This window comes from Mesoplodon mirus (genome assembly GCF_964341445.2).
Source record: "Mesoplodon mirus genome assembly, chromosome: 3".
In the NCBI taxonomy this organism is placed as follows: Eukaryota; Metazoa; Chordata; class Mammalia; order Artiodactyla; family Ziphiidae; genus Mesoplodon; species Mesoplodon mirus.
The window spans coordinates 110,802,345-110,823,031 of record NC_138978.1 but is presented as its reverse complement, the minus strand read 5'-3'; the positions used below and the strand labels follow the sequence as shown (position 1 = coordinate 110,823,031).

Here is a 20,687-nt window from a genome sequence, read left to right as displayed (position 1 = left end):
CTCCAAGCACAGTAAGCAAGACTATGTTGTACTGACATAAGAATAAACATATAGATCAGTGTAATAGACTTTTGACATGGCTGCCAAAACAATTCAATGAAGAAAGAATAAATAGTCTTATTAACAAATCGTATTGGAGCAACTGGTTATCCACATGCAAAAGAATGAAGTTGAACCCCTACTTCACCCATATAAAGGAAATTAGCTCAAAATGTATCTAGGGACTAAGTATGAGACCTAAAACTATAAAACTGTTAGAAGAAAACATAAGTATAAATCTTCATGACCTTGGCTTAGGCAGTGGTTTCTTAGATATGATGTGATGTCAAAGACACAAGTTTCCAAAATAAAAATAGGTAAATTGGCCACTGTTATAATTCAACAGTAAAAAGACAAATCACCCAATTTTAAAATGGACAAAAGTTGGTATTTACCCAAAGGAGTTAAAAATTTGTGTCCTCACAAAAAACTACAAAGGATGTTTATAGCAGCTATATTAATATTTGCCAAAACTTGGAAGCACCAATATGTTGGTAGGTGAATGAGTAAATAAACTGTAATACATCCAGACAATGGAATATTATTCAACACTAAGAAGAAATGAACTATCAAGCTATAAAAAGATATGGAGGGACCTTAAGTGCATATTACTAAGTGAAAGAAGCCTATCTGGGACTTCCCTGGTGGCGCAGTGTTTAAGAATCCGCCTGCCAATGCAGGGGACACGGGTTCGAGCCCTGGTCTGGGAAGATCCCACATGCTGCGGAGCAGCTAAGCCCGTGCACCACAACTACTGAAGCCCACGCGCCTAGAGCCCATGAACCACAACTGCTGAGCCCACGTGCCACAACTACTGAGCCTGCGCTCTAGAGCCCACATGCCACAATTACTGAAGCCCGCGTGCCTAGAAGCCCATGCTCCGCAACAAGAGAAACCACTGCAATGAGAAGCCCACACACTGCAACAAAGAGTAGTCCCCGCTCGCCGCAACTAGAGAAAGCCCGCATGCAACAACAAAGACCCAATGCAGCCAAAAATAAATAAATGTATTTAAAAAAAAAAAGATGCCTATCTGAAAAGGCTGCATACTGTATGATTCCAACCATCTGATGTTCCAGAAAAGGCAAAACTACCAAGACAATAAAAAGGTCAGTGGTTGCTGGAGGATGGGGGAGGGATGAATAGAGCACAGAGGATTTTTAGGGCAGTGAAAATACTATAATGACGGATACAAGTCATTATACATTTGTGCAAACCTGTAGAATGTACAACACCAAGAGTGAACCCTAATATAAACTATGGGTGATTAGACGTGTCAGTGTAGGTTCATCAGTTATAACAAATGTACCACTCTGATGGGGTTGGTGATAGTGAGGGAGACTGCTGAAGGGATATGGGAAATCTCTCTGTCTTCTTCCCAATTTTGTTGTGAGCCTTAAACTGCTATGAAAAAATAAAATCTTAAAAAATGGGCAAAAGTTTTGAATAGACAAGAACATGGGAAGATGTTCTATAACATTAACCATTAAGGGAATATAAATCAAAATCACAGCTAGGTACCACTTCACACTCACTAGTGTGACTTTAATTACAAAGACAGACAATAACAAGAGTTAGGATGTGGAGAAATTGGAACCCTCATACATAGCTAGTGAGAATGTAAAATTGTGCAGCTGCTTTGGAAAACAGCCCGGCAGTTCCTCAAAAAGTTAAAAAGAGATTCCAGTCTTAGGTATATGCAGAATAGAATTGAAAACATATGTCCACACAAAAACTTGTACACAAATATTCATATCAGCATTATTCATAACAGTCAAAATGTGGAAAGAACCTAAATGTCTGACTAACTGATAGATGGATAAACAAAATGTGGTATATACATACAATGGAATATTAACCTATAAAAAGAATGAAGTACTGATATATCCTGTAGCATGGGTGAACCTTAGAAACATTATGCTAGGTGAAGAAAGCCAGACACAAAAACCATATACTGTATTCCATTTTAATGAAATGTCTGGAATAGGTAAATCTATACAGACAGAAATGTTAGTGGTTGCCAGGGACTTGGGGAGGGAGGGATGGAGAATGACCTAGCTAATGAGCTTAGATTTTCTGTTTGAGATGATGAAATGTTCTGGAATTAGATAGTGGTGATGATTCCACAACTTCGTGAATATACTGAAAACCAGTGAATCATATACTTTAAAACGTGAATTTTATGGTACATGAATTATATCTGTTTTTTAAAAAGGCTGCAAAGATGTCTCTGGTCTTCTTTTTTTAATTGAGTACAGTTGACTTACAATCCAGTCTTCTTATGTACCTCATATAATATACTTATTTACATGAAAGGTGATGCAGTATTGCAGGTGACATATTAGGAAAACTGACAGATAATGATTTCTCTGTCCTAGGCAATTCCATCGTTCTTTTGGTTTCTTATTATTCTATTGTAGTCTTTTTTGGTATAGTTGGGAATAATTGATGAATAATGATAAAATAATTCTAGGATGATGAAAAAGCAAAATGCTTCAAGATAAAGGAAAAATAAGAGCACTAAGTATCTATAATGTATCATGGATTTAAGAATGAGTCCAATGGACCAACCCATATGGAAATTATAAGATAGAATGAGTTTTATTCTATTTTTTTAAGTAAGATATATCTTTGTTCTTTGAGAAATCTCTAAGAAAGAATGGAAGTCATGAAATAGCAATCCTTCACAAAGAGTTAGAACTGTTAAAAAAAAAATCTCAAAAACTAAACCTGGGTCCAGTGGACCCTGATGGCACACTGAGGATTAAGGAAGTGGTGTCTGAGCTGAATCTTGAAAGACAAATATCAGTAGTGAGGCGAAGGAGGAGTTGGGGACAGGGGTCACAGAACTTTTCATTCCAGGTTCAGTGACCTGGAACTGCCAGGATGGGAATCATGCTCAACTTGAGTGACTAGCAAACCCTGATCCTTAACACAAGAACTGATTGAGGGTCCCAGGCAGCATACAGTCTGAGCTTAGAAGTGGTGTGGTCTTTCTCCGTGATGAAGGCTGTCTTCACGGTGTAAGGAACAACACTGAGCACGGCTGGTGCCTGCTTCATTACTTCATTAGTTTTCACACAATGTTTGGCTTTTCTCACACAGGCTACTTACCAAAAGCTGCTACCTCTGTACTTCCCAAGGTCCTTAAAGGAGGAGAGTTGCTCATTGCCATACCTACCTGCAGATATTGGCAATGCAGAAGGGGAGCCTGTGGTACCCGAACGGCAGATAAGAATAAGTGAAAAGCCTGGCGCCCCGGAGGGTGAGTTCTCCTTTTCTCACTTTCCCTCTTAAGGAAGCAAAGGCTCTGGTAAACATCAGCCACCAAAGAAGTAGGAAGTTCAGCCTGACCCTTGGGAGGTTATTAGTGTGACACTAAGATCAAGACCAACTTGGGTGTTTTTAGAGTCTTATTCTTGTTAAGGTTTATTCTTTAAATTTAAAAAACGTATATATGTATTATATATATATATATATATATATATATATATATATATATATATACACACACACACACACACATAGTAGAGATTCAGAGATGGATATGACAACATTTTTACCCTCATGAAGTTTATAGTTTCATGCAGGACACTGTTGAGGAAGCAATCAAGTATATTATCATCTAAAATTTTCAGCAGCTTCAACTGTGTCCTCTGAAAGCCATACCTAACATTAAATACTGAAACAAGAATGCTGTTTTGTTTTGTTTCTTAGGTTACATACCCCTGTTGATTGAAGTGATAGTAGAGCAGGGTAGGATGGGAGCTCCTCTGAAGCTGTTCTGTATGACAGCTTGTACTGATCTTCTTGGATACATGTTTAAGAGAGACATGTATCTTCTTGGATACATGTTATCGGAGACATGCCTCACGAGCTTCATTGCTGGAACTTGATCTCAAAATTCAGCAGTTTAAGAATTACTGTGAGATTCCTGCTGTGAACACTTTTAAATAGCATCAAGTTAAAATCTATAGAAGGCTACTCATCTCTTTTTTATCACCAATATTTTTATCAGGAAATGTCTGTGAACCAAGCTTTCCTGGAGGGGTACTCATGTACTTTTAGGGAGCCACCAATAGAGTACAGCCTTGAAATGTGCCCAGCATCATTTGGAAATCCTCATAATTGTGACTACCACAATAGAATATAATTTTTCTTAAATGCGTAAAAAGTTTTTTATATGTCAAGGGATAATAAAAAGCAAAATCAGTTGAGATAGCAGTGCTGGGCAGTCATTAGCCAAAAGGTTCCCTTCTATCCCCCATCCTCAAAGACTGCTTGATTTGCATCCATATCTCAGAAAATATTGTTACCTCATAGGCTCTAGTGTTCATAAATATTTTCAGTTAGAATATAGAATCTGTTAAAATAGATGTAAAATCAGCCTTACCTGAGGGATTGAGAGAAGATTCATTTATGGGTATTTTTTTTAATAAAGGCACACTCAGCCCTTGCCTGTCACAGTTTGAGGAGCAGTGGTATAGATGTGAGGAGGTCCCAGCTGAATGGCCTCAGGTGGTGGCATTGCCTTGGGGAGCTCCCCTGCCATGGTCCAAGGAGTTTGTCTGTTTGCTTTTCTTTCTTTAAAAAATAATTTTTTTAAACAGATCTAGTGAGGCAGTGAGGAACACATTAAGAGATGATTCATTCCCAAGGGACTGGCTGCTAGCCAAACGTAAAATGATCATATGGATAAATCAGAAAGGTAACATTAATTTGTAGTGAGAACTGTAACTCTTATGTACCAGAATGATTATGTAGGCATGACCAGTGTAGAAGATCAGAACGTTAGTCAAAACATATCTTAGTGAATGTGGATCACACCCTGAGATCCTGGTCCATCCATCTTCCTTCAGGAGTTACCTGACAAAAGGACTGAAGATTATGTACCAGCCAGTCAAGTGCTCCCTTCTTAAACAATTCTGGATAAATGACCCCAAACATTTTTCTTTATATTTCTCTTTTGTTAGATATTGTGCTACAGTTCATCTTTAAACCCACATACAGTATAATTGCTTCTATCTTTTTGTTTATTACTACATTCTACTCTTTTCTTCCTAAGGTTACACCTAGGTCCCCTTGATTTGATTTCATGTGTTCCTAAAACTTCCATCCCACATGGACAGGTGGTTTCTTTCATTATTTCCATTCTTCAAATGCCTGAATCTGATTTCAGTTTCATTCTCAAAAAATAACCTTAACCCTGGTTTTTTTGAGCTTCTGTGCACTCATCCCTATAGCAGCATTCACAGTCTGTTTGTAGCATTTACTGTCAAGTTTTGCCATCTCTATTGATAGTATTTTTGTTGCAGACAACCAAGAAGAGGAGGATGAAGGCTTGGGAGTTGATCTCTCTTTCATTGGCTCTCATGCTTTTGCTCGAATGGAAGGAGATATTGATAAGCAAAGAAGACTCATCCTTCAAGGACAGTTATCAGAGGCAGCCCTGCAGAAGCAGCATCAAAGAAAGTAAGGCAAACCCCTTTGGACTGGCAGACACATAAGGACATGAGAAACAAGAAGGGGCCTACCTCTGCTAAATGATCTACACGTAACGTGGTCTCGTTTATTCTTCATGACAATCCACTAAGAAAGATATGTCCCCACTTTGTAGATGCAGAAATTCAAAGTTAATTTATCAGTGGACACCGTTAGTATGTGATGAAGTCAGTGTTCAGATGCATCTCTGATTTCAGAGCTCCTACTCTTTCTACTGCGATTGTAGTGTCTTTGGGTGAGATTATATTCTAAAAGCAGAAAATAGGGGAAGGAAAAAACCAAGTTACAAAGTTTTTATGTAACATTACTATACTTATAGTTAAAGCATAATCTATGGTTGTATTAACGTTAAAAGAGCTTTATTTCCCCCTGATTTATCCCAGGGACCTTATAAAGCCATTCCATTTCTTTTAGGTGTTTTCTAAAGCAATTCTGAATAACTCCTTTTTGAAACATAAAGAAAAGCAGCTTTTGTACTTCTGGGTAAGCTTGTCCAATGATTAACAAACAGTCCTTGGAAAACTAGCTGCTTTTCAAAAAATGTTAAAGGAAAGGAAAAATCATACACCATAATTGATTAATATTCATTATCTGATAGGGTTGGTTGAGGGAGATAACATCTCATAGGGTTGTTGTGAGTGTTAAATAAGATGTAATGAGCTTAGCACAGGACCTGGTACTTAGCAAGCTCTTAAAATTGTTCACTACTGTTCTCTTTAATACTGAGCAAATTATGGTCTATTTTACCTTTGAGCTTTGGTACTTGCCATCCCTTTTGACTGGAATACTCTCGTTCTTCAATTCCTGCTCATTCTCCAGGTTTCAGCTCAGAAGTGATTGCCTCTAGAAACTTATCTCCCTGGAGATAAGTTGGAATAGACAGAATAGAAGTCTGGAATCAATGCCTCCTCCATATGCTTTTTTTTTTTCTTTTTTTTTTTTTACATCCTGTACTTAACCAAAGGATAGCCTAGCGCTTATCACACTGTACTGTAATGATGTGTGGCTGTTGTTAGTCTCCATGTATAAAGTGGGAGTCAGTCTAGACGATCTCTGGAGTCCATTATAGAATTAGAATTTTGTTTTTCCTGAGTTCCTGGTCTTCACTTTATTCTCCCTTTTTAAAAAAAATAAATATATTTATTAATTTTTGGCTGCATTGGGTCTTCATTGCTGCACACGGGCGTTTCTCTAGTTGCAGCAAACGGGGGCTACTCTTCGTTGCAATGCACAGGCTTCTCATTGCAGTGGTTTCTCTTGCTGCGGAGCACAGGCTCTAGGCATGTGGGCTTCAGTAGTTGTGTCACACGGGCTCAGTAGTTGTGGCTCGCGGGCTCTAGAACACAGGCTCAGTAGTTGTGGTGCACGGGCTTAGTTGCTCTGTGGCATGTGGGAATCTTCCCAGACCAGGGCTCGAACCTGTGTCCCCTGCATTGGCAGGTGAGTTTTTAACCACTGCACCACCAGGGAAGTCCAGTTCTCCTTTTATTTTCATGAACAAAAGCTAATTAGTCACTAGGGGGCACCAATGAACAGCTTTTCTAAAGGCAAGCACAATCGAATGACAGTTTCAGTGGTTTCTGAACTTGGCCATGTGTATGAATCATCTGGCAAACATTTTTCTTTAAATACAGTGACTGGGCTTTCCCTCACATGACTGGGATTTGGCCTCTATATATATTTTAAAACTTTTTCACATCATGATTCATGTACAACTAGATTTGGGTACCTTTTTTTTGGACTAGGGCAGTGGTTCTCAAACTGTTTGGTCTCAGGTCCCCTTTGCATGCTTAAAAATTATTGAGGACCTCAAAGAGCTTTTGTTTTTACCTGGCTTATACCCACTAATATTTATCATATGATAAATTATTTGTTAATTCATTTAAAAATAACCCATTATGTTTTTATGAAAAATAACTATTTTTTAAGTTAGTGAGAAATGTAGTGTTTTACATTTTTGCAGATATTTTAATGTTTGACTTAATAGAAGACAGCTGGATTCTCATATCAGCCTTCAAACTGTTGCAATACTTTGATTTGGGTGAAGTGTATGAAGAAAATTTGACCTCATTCAGATACGTAGTTGGAAAAAGGAGTATTTTAATAGCCTTTTCAAATAGTTGGGGATATTCTTTGATATTACACCATAACTCAATAAATGGTAGTTTCATAATGTTGTAATATGGAATCTCAAACCACATTTATGAATTTTTGTATTGTTATATTAAAATGTGTTGTTTTATTCTGCACTTTGAGTAGATTTTATAATAGGAATTTAGAGCATGAATTTACAAGATGATGTGTTGGTCTTCTGGAAAATATTGACTCACTGAATTATTCAGTTGTTCCAAATATTGACACATTACATTACACAATATCAAAAACTTACATTTGATAATATCACCACTGATCTCATCAGAAAAGTCCTTAAGTATTAGAAACTGTTAGCTTCTGGTGGTGGATACAAATTTTCTAACATTATATCTATATTTTAAAGCTCGAATTTTATCACTGGTAACAATTACTGTTGGTTGTTTTTCTTGAAATGGCAGGGTCACTTTATTCATTTTTGACAAAACATCTGCCAAATACTCATGTTAAATAACCACAGTTTGTCTGCCAGTCATTAGTTGAAGAAAAGTGGTGTTCCATGAAAAAAAGCAACTGATTCATCTTGCAAGTCAAACAAGTAGATCTTTTTTTCAGGACAACCTCATGCTTTGGTCTGCAGAAATGCTTTATGTGTTCTTCCCATTCTGTGACGTATTAATATTAAAAAGATGTATTTCCAAGCATTAATGAATAAAATTAATAATTTTTTCTTCCTCATCAAAGACATTCTTAAATGAAACTGGCTTTTTTTTCCTGTGAGTATTTTGGCAATTAAGAACACAATGACTACTAGGACAATCTGGTGCTTCCACCTGAATTCATGCTAAAGCAGCAGTAGTTTTATCCAGCAGTTGCTTTTGCACCATCAGTGCAGATGTCAACACAGTGAAAAAACAAATGATGTTTTGGTGTTATTATGAAAATAGTTTTGACCTTGCAAAACCCCTTGAAAAAGTATTGGGACTATGCACCACACTTTGAGAACCACTGGTCTGTGGTCTCTCAGCAGTACATTATAGTTGAAAGGAGTTTTGGTAATTATCTGATACAGCTTTCTGAAATGTCGTATAAAGTGTACAAGCATTAGAATTACCAGGGGTGCTTGCTAAAAATTCATAGGCCCCACACCAAACTTCCTGAATCAGAACCTCTGTGGGAAGGCCTCAGGAATCATCCTTCTAAGGTTTCTTAGATGATTTCTTAGATGATTTTGTACCTGATCCGGTCTGATCCCTCTAATTTACAGAAGGGTGAATTGATCACCAAGAGTGACTTGACCAGAGTTACAGCTAATTGAGGACGAGCCTTCAAGGTGGCTACTGCAGCTCATCTCCCTTCTCTACTACCATCTCCAGGCACCTACACAGACCAGCTTCAGAGAAGCTGGGAAAGGACCAGACACATTTTGTTTTCATATACAGAGAACTGCTTTGTTACCACCTTTCTCAAATCAGTTATCTATTCTCTCCTCTCTCTTTTCCCTCTCTCTGTCTCTCTCTGTCTCTGTCTCACACACACACACCTTTTTCATTTTTGCATGAGTGATACAGATAAAGTGGCATTTGTTTGTGTCTGCACTAGATACTTGCCTGTCTGTATTGCTCTCTTTAATGAGATTTGTTTCACTTAATAATGACTAGTTCAAGCCAGTTGAAAATGAATCTGTATTTACTGAGTCCATGCTTTCTGGAAAGGGGTCATCAGCAAAGGGGTAGCTTCTAGGAAGGAATATGAATACAGCATGTAAAGCATTGTCCTTCTTTTTGGTAGAAGGCCATGATCTTGAGATTCAAGTTAGTCACATAGTTGACAGTTCCCAGTCGGTTCAGGAAACATTGGATATTTACTCTGTACAAGATAATATTCTAGAACTGAAATATACAGATAAAGAAAGTAGTCTCTCTAGTCTAGAAATTCATGAGTGAGCCACACTACCTTCACATGTCATGGTGTGTTCTGTGCGGTGCTCAGGTTGTGCGCATCCAATTAGCACATAGCTACAGGCTTGGGGAAGAGCACAGCCTGTGGTTCCCAGAGCTTGAACCAAGAAACAAAGGCGTGGTAGGTACCCCTGCCACTCACTTCCCTTGAGTGATAAGTTACAACTGAATCAAAAGATTTTCAAATTTCCTATTCCTGTGCCCCATGTCTGTGATAATTAAAGATGAGATCTTGTCAGCAGCTCAGAAGTGTGACCCAGGAAACCTAGGCCCTTTCAGGGAGACCATGAGGGCAAAACTCTTTTTATAATCTTACTAAGACTTATTTGCTCTTTTCATTCTTATTCTTGTAGTGTTCAGTGTAGTTTTCCAGACAGTGCTTAATGTATGATATTGCAGTAGGTTAAATGCAGAAGCAGATGTAAGAATCTAGCATAAATTAAAGAGATTTGCAAAAATGTAAGAGTGTAACTCTTCTCCCTAAATACAGCTTATTTAAAAATAAAAAGTTATTTGTGTTCACATAATAGGTTTTCATTATTTTTGAATTAATAAATTTTTTTTTTTTTTTTTTTTTTGCGGTATGTGGGCCTCTCACTGTTGTGGCCTCTCCCGTTGTGGAGCACAGGCTCCGACACGCAGGCTCAGCAGCCATGGCTCACGGGCCTAGCCACTTCGCGGCACGTGGGATCCTCCCGGTCCGGGGCACGAACCGGTGTCCCCTGCATCGGCAGGCGGACTCTCAACCACTGCGCCACCAGGGAAGCCCAATAAATATTTTTTATAAATCTCTCTTTTTATTTCTAAAATGGTAAATATTGGTAGGTGTAACTGACGTAAGTATGAAAGGGTCCTGAGACTCAGAAGTTTGGGAATTGATGACTAATCGTTTAGGAGTTTACTATATAACTGAGCTGTAGGTCATCTGTTTACATACTCTGCCATGGCTACATGTTTAAGACTGTAGTTTTAAATTTTTATTTCTCTTACTCTTTCTAAATCAGGATTTTATTTACACAGGTTGAGTTTGGTTTCTGTTATGTTTGTTGATCAAGTTGAACAAATGATAATTTTTTTTAAATCTCTTAGGAAGTAAGTAGATCTTTAGTTAGAATTATCTTTTTGAAAGCCTTCAATTCTTCCTTCAGTAACAAAACCAGCGGTCACATGGATCGGCTATAGGGTTAGATCATTCCTTTCATAGCATTGTCTTGTCTCTGTGTAATAATTCGCTTGAACATCTAAAATAATTAGATATGTTGTCTAGGTCTTGATTAACATTTCCAGGTCTTCCATCCAGTTGTGACACAGTTTGGGCATATCACTCTTAAAATTATTTCACAAGAACTTTCTTCTTTTTCATTAGTGTTCCTTGGTTGGCTTAAGATCCAGTTGCCTATAACTCTTATGTCATTTCTCACAGTAAAAACTTTATCTCATTCATTATTAAATATTTATTGAGCCCTTACTAATGTGCCAAGCTAGAAACATAATAAAGTGTCACGCAAGACAGATACAGCCCCAGGCCTCATTGAGCCTAGGGTCTTGCAAAGGAGAGAAATGTTAAACTAATTATTGTATGAAAAATGTTTTTAAGTTACGAGGTGCAATAAGAGTGTATAACAAGGACTTTAACTAAGTCCAGTGTGGGATAGTTGCATGAAGTCAGGAAAAGCTTCTGTTAATTAATTCTATTTTGTACATCTGAGTTCCAATTTAAAAATTTTTTTTTCTTCACAGTTCATTGAATACATAGTTACTGAGTGTCAGGAACTATCCTAGAAATTTGCTAGAAATATAGAGACAACTAAGACATAGTCCCTATCTTGAGGTCCAACAGAGTAGAAGCAAATATTGCAGTGAGTGGGTAAAGCCTTGTGCTGATCTTTGTGATATAAAGAAGGGAGAAGTTAGTTCTATAACAGGCCTGGACCTTGCCTCCACTTCCCCTCACTCCACCCCCGACCCCCACTCCTACCCCTGCCAGTCCCCACCTTAGTGTACATACTTGATTGATACAGTATTTAGATGTCTGCTGTATTGCTTATCTCACTGGGTCTTATTACAACGTTAGTTGTCTTTGTAATATGTCTATCTCATATATTCAACCTTAAACTCTGAAGCCAAGGGCCTTTTATTATTCTTCTCAGGCCTCCAAAATACCTTGAATAATACTCATGTTTATTATTTTATTCAACAAAGATTTGAGTCCTTGCTATGATGCAGGCATTGCATTTATTCCATAAATCTTTGAAAATGAGCTAATGAATACACAGAGAGTATAGAAAGTAACAGGTATTTCCTGAATTCCTGTTACATGTTCTGTGCCATGACGTGTAGTGCTCATAAGACATTTAAGACATATTATTCTGTTTAGTCTTGATGTGGAGATGGCTTAATCATAAAACAATTAGAAAGCAGGACAATAGGGGAGTTAGTGTAAATAACGTAGGAAATAGCTCTGTATGAAAATATGGAATAGTACATATGAATAGGGAGAACTACAATAAACACAGATCCTTTCTTGACTTGCAAATTATATCTTAAACTAAAATTATAAGTTATTGTCTTTGAATTCAATTTGCACAGGTGGGCACGTTTCTAAATTTAAAAACATAGACTATAGAACTATGCAATTCTAAGTATTGTTTTCACAAACAATAACAATTTCTGTGAAACTAGCAGGCATATCACTTGTTGATTACAATCCATATGTAATAGACTTCCTATTAAATATCCTTAGTTGTGTGATTGTACTTCGTAGCTGAAAGGTGTCCTACATAAACACCGTTTTGCAAATGAGGAAACTGAGGTCCATAGAGGTGAAACTACTTTACGGAGATTGCGTAGGAAGTGCTAGCGTGAGGACCCAAGTATCCTCTCTTCTGGTTTAGTTTTGTTTGTTTGTTTGTTTGTTTTTATGTTGTGGGATGTTGCCATATGTGACCTAGATGCTTCAAAGTTGCTTTTCATGCATTTAGGTACCTTGAAAGCTTTTTTCACAATTAAGTAAGTGGCACTTTGAATTTGAAGAAAGCAAGTATGAAATAGTAGAAAAAGTACTGACCTTTCCAGCAAACTGGAGACTTGAGTGCAACTTCAAATTCAACTCTACCATTAACTGGTAACTCTAAGATTAATTCGACCTTTTTCAGATCGCTTCCACTCTTTGAGATCTTTATGTTTCTTCCAGTTTCAATATCCTCTTAGCCAAAGCCAAACTGCCATCTCTGTGATCTGGTATATGGAGTATCAGTACAGCTACTTTGATTAGCCAGTCATTAAATAAGCCTGGACTTCCCAGAAAAAAATTACCTACTTTCTTTGTGGTCCAACATAACATGTACAACACTTACCTGTTTTTCTTCTGAAAAGTAAACTTCTTGAGGGTCTGACCATGTCTGTTCACTAGAGTATTCTCAATACCTCTTGTGTAGTAAGCACTCAATAAGTCTTTGTGGAATGAGTGAACATCTGTTGTGGAGAACTGCTATTGCTTTAGGCCTTCTTTGCTTTTTTTTTTTTTTTTTTTTAGTAGGGGAAGATAATAGTATTTAAAAACAATGTTAGTTTGAGTACTTGGTATCTTAGCCAATTATATAAGTAGTCTTCATTTTCTCATAAAGGATTTTTAAAAATCATCTAGTGTGAATACCTTCCTTTCTCAGTAACTCATTTTTTTTTTAATCAATAACAGTACAGATTCTGCATAGTGTAACAGCCTCTTTAACTCCTTTCTTATTATAATAAGACATCATTCTTTAGGAACACACAGATAAAAACAGGTCTCATTTATAAATTTACAACTGTTCATTATAATAATTATATCCTTTATTTCTCTAGTTATAATCGCTGGTTGTGTCAAGCAAGATCTGAGGATCTATCTGATATTGCTTCTCTAAAAGCCTTATACCAAACAGGTGAGCTTAAGGATATGGTAACTTATTCTTTTACTGATTAAGAACCTTACTTAGCATGCTATTAGAGACTTCACTTTTCTCTGATTTTGTCCATTTTATCTCTGAATAGATTTTTTTTGTACAATGAAGATAGTTTTTGCTCATCATCAAGATCTTCAAAGTAACATCTCAACCTATAAGATTTTCAGCTAGTAATTCTACATTGGCCAACTGCATTTCTTCTCAATGTCCTTTTTCCTATCTTTTAATTTTTTTCTACTTTTAAAAGTACTATAATCCTGCTGTACAAAATTCAAACCTTACATAAATAAATAACAGAGACAGTGAAAGTTATCAGATTCCCCCTTTATATTTCTTTTCCAGGCAGTACTTGTTAATTTTCAGATTTGAGTTCCATTTAGTTTTTCCTGGATCACTGCTGTTATTAAAAGTTGTAGTATGCTTAAACAAAAAGCTCTTTATAAAAAAATCTTTACCCTCAACCTTACCTTTGGCTGTCCCTGATTTAAAACCTGTAAGAGGGCTTATTTTAAAAGTAAGGGCAGTCATCAAAACTTCATGAAGCTGGAAAAAAAAAAAAAAAGAAAGGGGATGTTTTCCACATAGTAAAAGAAATCTGAAGATGAAATCTGAAAAACTTATGTTCCTGGTTTTCAGTCTTTTACATTTGGTAGAATATTTTTATAAGGTCAGAGCCCAGGACAGATGATATTCTTGGAATAAAGTTTCTGGGTGCTGATTACATTTCCTGTTTGTAGGTGTTGATAACTGTGGTCGCACGGTAATGGTGGTAGTTGGAAGAAACATTCCTGTAACATTAATAGATATGGACAAGGTAAGCAGTTAAAAAGCTTTGTTTTATAAATAACGTTGATTTAAAAAATAAGTAGGACATGAATTTGGAATCAGGGCTTAGAATATGAGACAGAATTGAGTATCTGTGATAGAGTAGCAGCCCTGATTCTGCAAGTTGGCACATAGCATTTCAGTAAGGGGTTTGGTTTTGCACGCTGGGAGAAACGGAAATACTGAATTGCCATACTGTGATCTCCAAAAATGCAGCTGCTTTGTTTTGGCTATTATGTAACTGGCAAGTTTTTGGTTGGACTCATTCTGTATTATAACTGTACTAATAATCAAATCCTGCTTTTCTTGAAACAAGAAACATTAACTCTTTTATCTCTCTGAAGAGAAGAAGTAGTTAACCCAAGATGTCATAATTTCGTAATCCCTTCTTTTGGAGGTAAAGGACAGAAATAGATGATTCATAGCAGAAGATATGGTATTACTGGTAAACAAGAAAGTGTTCAACCTGATTAGTAGTAAAAAAAAAAAAAAGTGAATTAAAATGAGATCTCTTTTTTCACCTTCAAAACTAGCCATTACTTTTACTTTTTTTGTTTTTTTGTTTTTTTGATAGATAAGAAGTGATTTATTAGAATAGGACACTTGTGAGGCTTACAAGTGGGTGGGCAAGAAGGTGCCACACCCCGAGACCTTAGCGGGCTGCATTTTTATAATCAAAGGAAAAGTGGTGAGGGGGAGAAGACCACCTTCTTCCTCATTCTGAGTAGACATCACGCTTCTGTCGTCATTTTCTCCTCCATGTCAGGCGGGGGAGTTTTCTTGTCCCTACATGGTCAAGCTGGGACTGTCATCAAAATTAGCCATTACTTTTAAATAATAATCATTGTTACCAAAGATGAATTGAAACTGTCAAAGTGGTCACGCCCACTGACCCATTAATTCCATTTCTGAGAATTTGTACTAAGGAAATAATCCTAGGTTTGAAAGTAGCTATAGGCCCAGAAATTGCCCAAATTGGAATACTTGGGCAAGGGACAACTGAATCCACGGGATAAATATGTAGATCTTCCTAGAACAATTGTAATAGACACGGACTGCAAAGGAGGAGAATCACTTTAATAAATAATTCTTAACCATAGTAAAAAAAAAAGTACTCAAAAGTGTAAAAATTAAATACAATTTTAAGATAAAACACAGTTGTGCAAAAGCGGATAATTGTATCTGGCTAAGCCCTTAAACTCCTGGTCACTGGTGTTTGGGTAAAAAAAACTGTGGAAGCCCTGGATCGGGCATGTTACTCACAGGCTCATTTGTGGCCCAAATTATAACTTAAATTCCTAACAGGTAATTATTACGCATCCACAAATGGAATGTTCTGTGACCCTGAAAAATTATGGTTATAGAGGCAAGTACTATAGAGAAATGTTTATGGTATAATATCAGTAGGAGAAGAAACAACAGCTTGTATGTACATTGACCTTTCTGTGGGGGAGGGTGGGCATGGTGCGAGTTTATGCATATCAGTATCTCAAAATGGATTTCATAGTTTTAGGGAGAATTTGTTTTCTACATTTTTCTGTCATATGGCTGTACTCTTTATAATGAAAAAGATTCAAGCTAAAGACGGGGAATTTGAAGCTGAAAATGGATATCTTGATTGCCTTGGGGAGGAGGTGGTGAGTGGATAGAAAGAGGACCAGAAGCAGTCTGGTAAGAGCAGAAATAATAATAAAAATACACACACAGGGCTTCCCTGGTGGCGTAGTGGTTGAGAGTCCGCCTGCCGATGCAGGGTACACGGGTTCATGCCCTGGTCTGGGAAGATCCCACATGCCGCGGAGGCTTCACATCTGGAGCCTGTGCTCCACAACGGGAGAGGCCGCAACAGTGAGAGGCCCGCGTACAGCAAAAAAAAAAAATACACATACACACAGGGGAAAAAACAACTGATAATCAGTATGACATTCATTCTCAGCATTAATAATGTGATTGATACCCCAATAAAAGCATAAACCCCTTCCTTTGATTCTGGTGTGTACGTACGTGGTGTTCTGGATGTTCGTGATGTATCATTTCATATATATTGTGAAGTCCAAACCAGGTAGCAACTGGAAAGATACTGTGTTTCCTTAGTGCCCTCCTCTGTCTGCTCTGGTAGCAGTTGGACTCATGCTAACTAATCCCTGTTAGTCCATTCAAGTTAATGCCAAGGACTCCCCTGAGGAGGAATGGGGAAATAACCTGTTTGATAATAATCCTTCAGTTGTTACCTCTTAGCTTCCTCTTTGTCATGGTTTATAGCTACACCACTGGGTCATGCTGGTCCTGCCCATATCGTGTCTCTGCTTTGTGTTTAATGTTTCTCTTAAATTCCATCCTTCTTATAATGGCATATTCCTCTAACTGATCCAGGTCACGTTAAGTTTGAGGCAGAGCAGGGAAGTGCTGCCCAGCCCACTGCCGTCTCCTCACTAAACCTGTTCTCATTTTCCTCATTCAGTTCAAAATGAAAGTTGCTAACAAAATAAGCCCTCAAAGTGAGCCATGTGAGGCATCACTTCTAATGTCCTTGTATAGTAATTCTTGGTTACGTGAGAGCCATTAGTCCGTTTCTTAGTGGAGACTGCAGACTTTCACCAAATGCAGGTAGAACCTTCAAGAATGATTAAAAGTCTAGAAATTCTCCTTCTAATGGTTTTGATACCGTTATTCCAGAGAGAGAAAACCTGGTAGTTGACTGAAGAGCTCTTTTGAGTATATGAAGAGTTGTTTGAAAGGATGGAGACTGGTGGTTCTCCTCCATCACTTAAAACAAGACAGAAAGGGACCATACTGTAGCATTATGTGAACTACTAAACACTGGCATGAGACACTTCCCCTGAAGATCTTTTTAAAGAGGTACTGGTTAGTCTGAGATGTCTCTCTGCAGTGCCTGAGGCACAGATTAGATTAATCTTCTGGGTTTTTTTCTCTCTTGGCATCTGTGAAATAGACCACTGCACAAAATGATCATTATCTTTATTTTTCTTCTAGGCCCTCTTATATTTTATCCATGTAATGGATCACATTGCTGTGAAGGAATACGTATTAGTGTATTTTCACACACTGACCAGTGAATACAATCACCTGGACTCTGACTTCCTGAAGAAACTCTACGATGTTGTTGATGTCAAGTTAGTTATCTTCTCAAATTATGAAGGGGGAAGGCAGCTTTTTTCTTTCCGAGTATTAAGCAATAGCAAACAGCGTTGTGTATTTTGTGAAAGGATAGTTCATGTAACTAAGATTTTTATTTTACTTAGATTGGATATTTTAATAATAGGCCCTCCTTAACTCCAGTTTATTTTGTATCAAAGTAAATTCGTATGTAAACTTTTTCCTGCTTTTAAACACCTGGAAAAAGAGTTAACTGTTCATAATGGTGACTGGTTTTAGACATGGCTTATACTGACCCTTTTTTTGATTTTGAATCAGGTACAAGAGGAATTTGAAGGCTGTTTATTTTGTTCATCCGACATTTCGTTCAAAGGTAGGTATTTTTCTTTTTAGCTAAATCTTGAATTTAAGTGCACTACATGCCTGCGTATTAAGATATATTTCATCATCTTAATTCTTGCTATCACCGTTGTGACTGCTGATTTCTTTGTTTACCCTTCCTTTTTAAGTGATCTTGAGTTGTGGTCCTAATATTTTGGTCCCATGTAACTCCACTATCTTTGTAGGCGATCTTTACAGGCCTCTAGTCCCTCAGTCCTTGCCTCTTCGTGCTCTTTGTTAATCTGGGCTTTTTTCTGCCCTTGCTCCTGGCTAACTCCTATTTATCCTTCAGAGCTCAGGTCAACAATTACTTTCTGTAAAAAAAACCTCTCTGATCAATCCTGCCACTAGTAGGTACTCCTGCATTGTACTTCCTTAAGATTTTCTAGTGTTCTTTCATTGTTTTTAATTCTAATTACTAGTTTAATTTTCTACCTTATGTGTTAGCCTGCCAGATCTCTGAGAGTTATTATATAGCTGTCTTGCTCATAATTACATCCCTAATATCTAATCCTGCATCTTGATTTCGTCAAGATATCTAGTCCTTTGGTCCTTTTACTTTTTCTGAAAATATCTTCTTTTATTTTTTTTAATCTTTATTTTTCTTCCCTATCCAGCCTAAAACTCACATTCCATCACTTCAGCCACTCTTGTCAATAAATAACCTATGTCTGAAATAACCTATGACCTCTTACCCTTCCATCACACTTGCCCATCCTAACCTGATCTTGAGCTATTCCATCATCCTGCTTTCTTCACTCCCTTATCTGGGTTGCTGAGCAATGATGGAGAAATCATAGAGCCATGTGAATTTGGGCTTCTCAGCAGACTCGCGGGGCATTCACTGCTAGCTGTCCTTTGATGCTTCACTGAACAGTGTCCCAGCATGGCTGTGTGCTCCCCTCAAGCTCTGTCCTACCAGCAGCTCCTCACTGCAACAGATGGCCCTGCCTCCTTCTTAACTGAGAACATAGAAAACATCACTGAGGAGCTCCCTGTCTTCTCCCTCCCTCCCCAAACTTACATGCCATCTCTTCCTATCATTGCCTCTTTTTATTCTGTCACAGAAGTGTGTTCCTTCTTAATGAAGGGCAGTCCCTCTACCTCTGCTCTGGCTCCCATAGTGATAATAGCTAATGTTTACTAACCACTTACTGTGTGCCAGTTCTTCCCATGAGTTATCTTGTTTAAGCCTTATAATATATCTATTTGCCACTGGATAGGCAAATAAATTGATGCTTAGAGAGATTAAATAACTTTTGCAAACTAAGCAACTGTAAAGTAGCAAAGGCTGGATTTGAATCTAGACATTTGAATTCCAGAGCCTACACTCTTCTCTACACATATATTGAATATTTTCCCTGTCCTCAGGAACCTCTCTTCAGCAATTGTCCTCTTTCTTATCTCCCATTTTTCTGGATCTAACTCATCAATTTTTAAACATGCTAAAGCCTCCACTTATCTCTCTTCCCCTTTACAACCAAATTTTTTTAGTGTAATCTGTGCCCTCTGCTCCCCATCTCCATTTGTCATACACCTGAAATTACTCCAGTCTGGTTCAGATCCCACTATGGCAACTAAAGCTGCTCAAACTAAAAACACCAGTAATTTCTCTTTTCCCTATACCCTTAAGCACAGTTATCACTTCTCCCTTGAAACACTTTGTCTTGGCTTCTTTGAAACTTACCCTGACTAGTTTTTCTTCTACTTCTAGCCACTCCTTCTCAGTCTCCTTTGCGGTTCCCTCTTTCTCTGCTCATCATTTGAGTGTTAGTGTCCCCAAATCCTCTGACTTCTTTCATTCCATACTTTTTTTTTCATTCCTGTGTTTTCAGTAACCCTCCAAAATATATGCAATTCCCAAGTATATGTCTGGAGAGGCAGTAAAGTCTAATGTTTGTGAAAGCATGGATTTGAAATTCAGGTAATGTAGGTTCTAATCCCAGCTCTACCAGTTACCAGCTTGTTTTCTCAGGCAAGTTATGTAACCTCTCTGTGCTTTAATTTCATCTTCTGTAAAGTGGGGATAATAGTAGTACCTACCTTCTGTAGTTGTCAGAAGGATGAAATTAGTTAATACATGTAAAACGCTTAAAACATTATCTGACATACAATAAACACTCAGTAAATGTTAGCCATCATCATCATTCCTGTGCTTAGACTTGCTTGTTGAACTTCTGATCAAATATCTTCACTTAGATATCTTACAAGCCCCTGAAGTTCAACATTTTGAAAACAGAACTACTCATGTCATCATCTCCCACTCCCTCCCAAACTGCTTTTTGTATTCCCTGTCTTTGTAAATGGGACCACTGTCTACCCAGATGCCTAAGTCAGAAACAAGGGAGGCATCCTTGGGTACTTGCCTTACCTCATTCTCATCATATTGCATCACTTCTGTGTGCTTACTATTGTCCAATTCTATGCCTGTGTCTTTAGTCCCACTGCCTCTACTTTAGTTCATCCCACCATCATCTCTTACCTCAAAGGATGCAGCAACAACCTAATCAGTATTCACGTTGTCCTGCCTCCAGTATAGCACTGTTCCAGGTGCCTTCAGGCCTGCCTAGTGAAATTTTCTTATAATAATATAAGAAGCCAAAAATATTTCCTATTTACTATAGGGGCTTTTGCAAAAGTTTGCCAACCCCTGGTCTAGGCAAAGAAAAAAAGAATCTGAATATATCAGTGCGGTTTGGAGAAAAGATGACTTATTATTTGGGTGTAAAATCCCAGGATTTAGTGATTTATTAAATGAGTACGGGTGAGAGAAAGGACTGTGTCATCCATGACTCCCAGGTGTCATCAGATGTAGGGACCATGGATTGGG

At 37.7% G+C, this 20,687-nt stretch overlaps 1 protein-coding gene across 1 annotated transcript in view; it reads left to right on the top strand.

Annotated features, from left to right (window-relative positions):
• The window catches only part of GDAP2 (ganglioside induced differentiation associated protein 2), a 71,507-nt gene that overhangs the window by 38,255 nt on the left and 12,565 nt on the right, over window positions 1–20,687 (top strand). The window contains exons 7-12 of the mRNA XM_082612799.1: window positions 3,145–3,304; window positions 5,355–5,511; window positions 13,437–13,513; window positions 14,272–14,348; window positions 17,354–17,493; window positions 17,795–17,849. Coding sequence (XP_082468925.1) covers window positions 3,145–3,304; window positions 5,355–5,511; window positions 13,437–13,513; window positions 14,272–14,348; window positions 17,354–17,493; window positions 17,795–17,849 — 666 coding nt within the window. The remainder of the gene's footprint in view (window positions 1–3,144; window positions 3,305–5,354; window positions 5,512–13,436; window positions 13,514–14,271; window positions 14,349–17,353; window positions 17,494–17,794; window positions 17,850–20,687) is intronic.